The sequence below is a fragment of the Leptidea sinapis genome, chromosome 2 (assembly GCF_905404315.1).
Source record: "Leptidea sinapis chromosome 2, ilLepSina1.1, whole genome shotgun sequence".
In the NCBI taxonomy this organism is placed as follows: Eukaryota; Metazoa; Arthropoda; class Insecta; order Lepidoptera; family Pieridae; genus Leptidea; species Leptidea sinapis.
This window is the reverse complement of record NC_066266.1, coordinates 27,930,085-27,932,095: the sequence shown is the minus strand read 5'-3', so window position 1 is coordinate 27,932,095 and position 2,011 is coordinate 27,930,085. Positions and strand designations below refer to the sequence as shown.

General features: G+C 35.7%; 1 protein-coding gene across 1 annotated transcript; it reads left to right on the top strand.

Annotated features, from left to right (window-relative positions):
* The first annotated feature begins 606 nt into the window (after nt 1–606).
* LOC126974411 (putative zinc finger protein 730) lies at nt 607–1,525 on the top strand. The gene has a single exon (XM_050821897.1). The coding sequence runs from the start codon at nt 695–697 to the stop codon at nt 1,523–1,525; it is 831 nt and encodes a 276-aa protein (XP_050677854.1). The 5' UTR covers nt 607–694.
* The last annotated feature ends 486 nt before the right edge of the window (nt 1,526–2,011 follow it).

Below are 2,011 nucleotides of genomic sequence, written 5' to 3'. Positions count from 1 at the left end.
TGGACACTAAATTGTTTCAAAACAGTTTCATGGTCTTCATGTATAATGTGTTTTTCTCACACCTAGGTTTATATGTAGGAATAGTTATCTCAGTTTCACACAGGGTTCCTTCATTACTGTAGTATAAACCGCCAAAATTTTGCAAGCAATATACTTAATAGGTTGCATTTTATGTTAGATAATAACAATTCTTCAATGAATTTGTTTTACTTAAATCAGATATAGCTAAAACTCTTCCTTTTCTATTTTTTTTAGGTAATTGGGAGGAAGCTTACTTTCCAGTATTATGTGACATTATCCGGGTCTTTGCCCGGTTTGGGTATGAGAATTATTTCGGCAACTTCCCTAATGCCATAGCGCACAATTTATTCGGAACGTTGTAAATCTCTTTTAGCAATGTGAAGCCTATATCAGGAAGTTCTTACAATGTTTTTGCAGCATTAAGATCGTATCCAAGTGCCCTATTATATATTAATAGGCTGTGCTTTTTTGTGGATATAGAAATAAGCATTTTAACTAAAAAGTTAAAAGCTAATTTCCTTGTTTTATATACATACATATTTGAAGTTATAAAGTTTTTATAATCTTTTTTGGTGATACAGATAAAGCAGAAGCAGAACCAAATCAAATCGATCAAGAAAATGCTAGAGTCATTGGCAGCACCAGACTTGATTTATCATGCGTCGAAAGAAAAATGATAAAAGGGCAATCTGTGCAGGAACAAACAATAAGCAATAATAGAAAAGTCTTTAAAATTAAAAAGAAAACGCATAAAAATAAAATCAACAGAAAAATCTCGGAATATACTGAAAACCTTAATGAGAAAATACCAAATACAAAAAATTGTAATGAGTCTCAGCTGAATAATATGGAACCCAATCTAAACAATGAGGACATTCATAAGACATATACTGAAGAAAAATCTTTTTCATGTAATATATGCAGCAAAAGTTTCAATCGATCTGATAATTTGACGACACATAAAAGAATACATACCGGAGAAAGGCCTAGTTCGTGTGATATTGATAAATCCTTTTCATGTACCGTATGCGGCAAAAATTACAATCGATCTGGTAATTTGAAGAACCATAAAATAATACATACCGGAGAAAGGCCTTATTCGTATAACACTCGTATATATAAAACCTATCCATGTAGTGTATGCGGAAAAAGTTTCAATCGATCTGATAATTTGAAGGAACATAACAGAATACATATCCGAGAAAGGCCTTATTCATGTAATATTGATAAACCCTATTCATGTTCTGTTTGCAATAAAAGTTTCAATCGATCTGCTAATTTGAAATCACATAAAAGAATACATACCGGAGAAAGGCCTTACTCGTGCGATATATGTGGCAAGCGATTCAGTGATTCGAGTACATTGAAGAGACATTTCAGTATACATACTAGTGAAAAACTATACTCATGTGTTCAATGTGGTAACAGTTTCAGTCAAGTTAGTCATTTGAGGAGACATACTAGTACTCATACTAGCGGAAAAACGCTCTTCAGAAAGGTTTGAGCTTTAATGATAATAATTGTCAAGAAACTCATTGCCACTCTACATTTACTATATCTTAATCATCTTTTTACAAATCGTTTTATTTACAATATAATATGTAAAGTGTTGCAACTAAAATACTCAAATGTCAAATACTCAACACCTTCATCATCATCATCAGCTGGAAACCGTCCACTGCTGGACAAAGGCCTTCCCCAAAATTTTCCACGACGATCGGTCCTGCGCTGCCCTCATCCAACGTATTCCGGCGATCTTGACCAGATCGTCGGTCCATCTTGTGGGGGGCCTGCCAACACTGCGTCTTCCGGTACGTGGTCGCCATTCGAGGACTTTACTGCCCCAACGGCCATCTGTCCGTTGAACTATTTGCCCTGCCCACTGCCGCCTCAGTTTCGCAATCGCTTGGACTATGTCGGTTACTTTGGTTCTCCTACGGATCTCCTCATTTCTGATTCGATTTCGCAGGGAAACTCCGAGCATAGCCCT

Coding starts and splice junctions, on each gene's coding strand:
- LOC126974411 (XM_050821897.1), top strand. CDS start 695: ATGATAAAAGGGCAATCTGTGCAGGAACAAACAATAAGCAATAATAGA.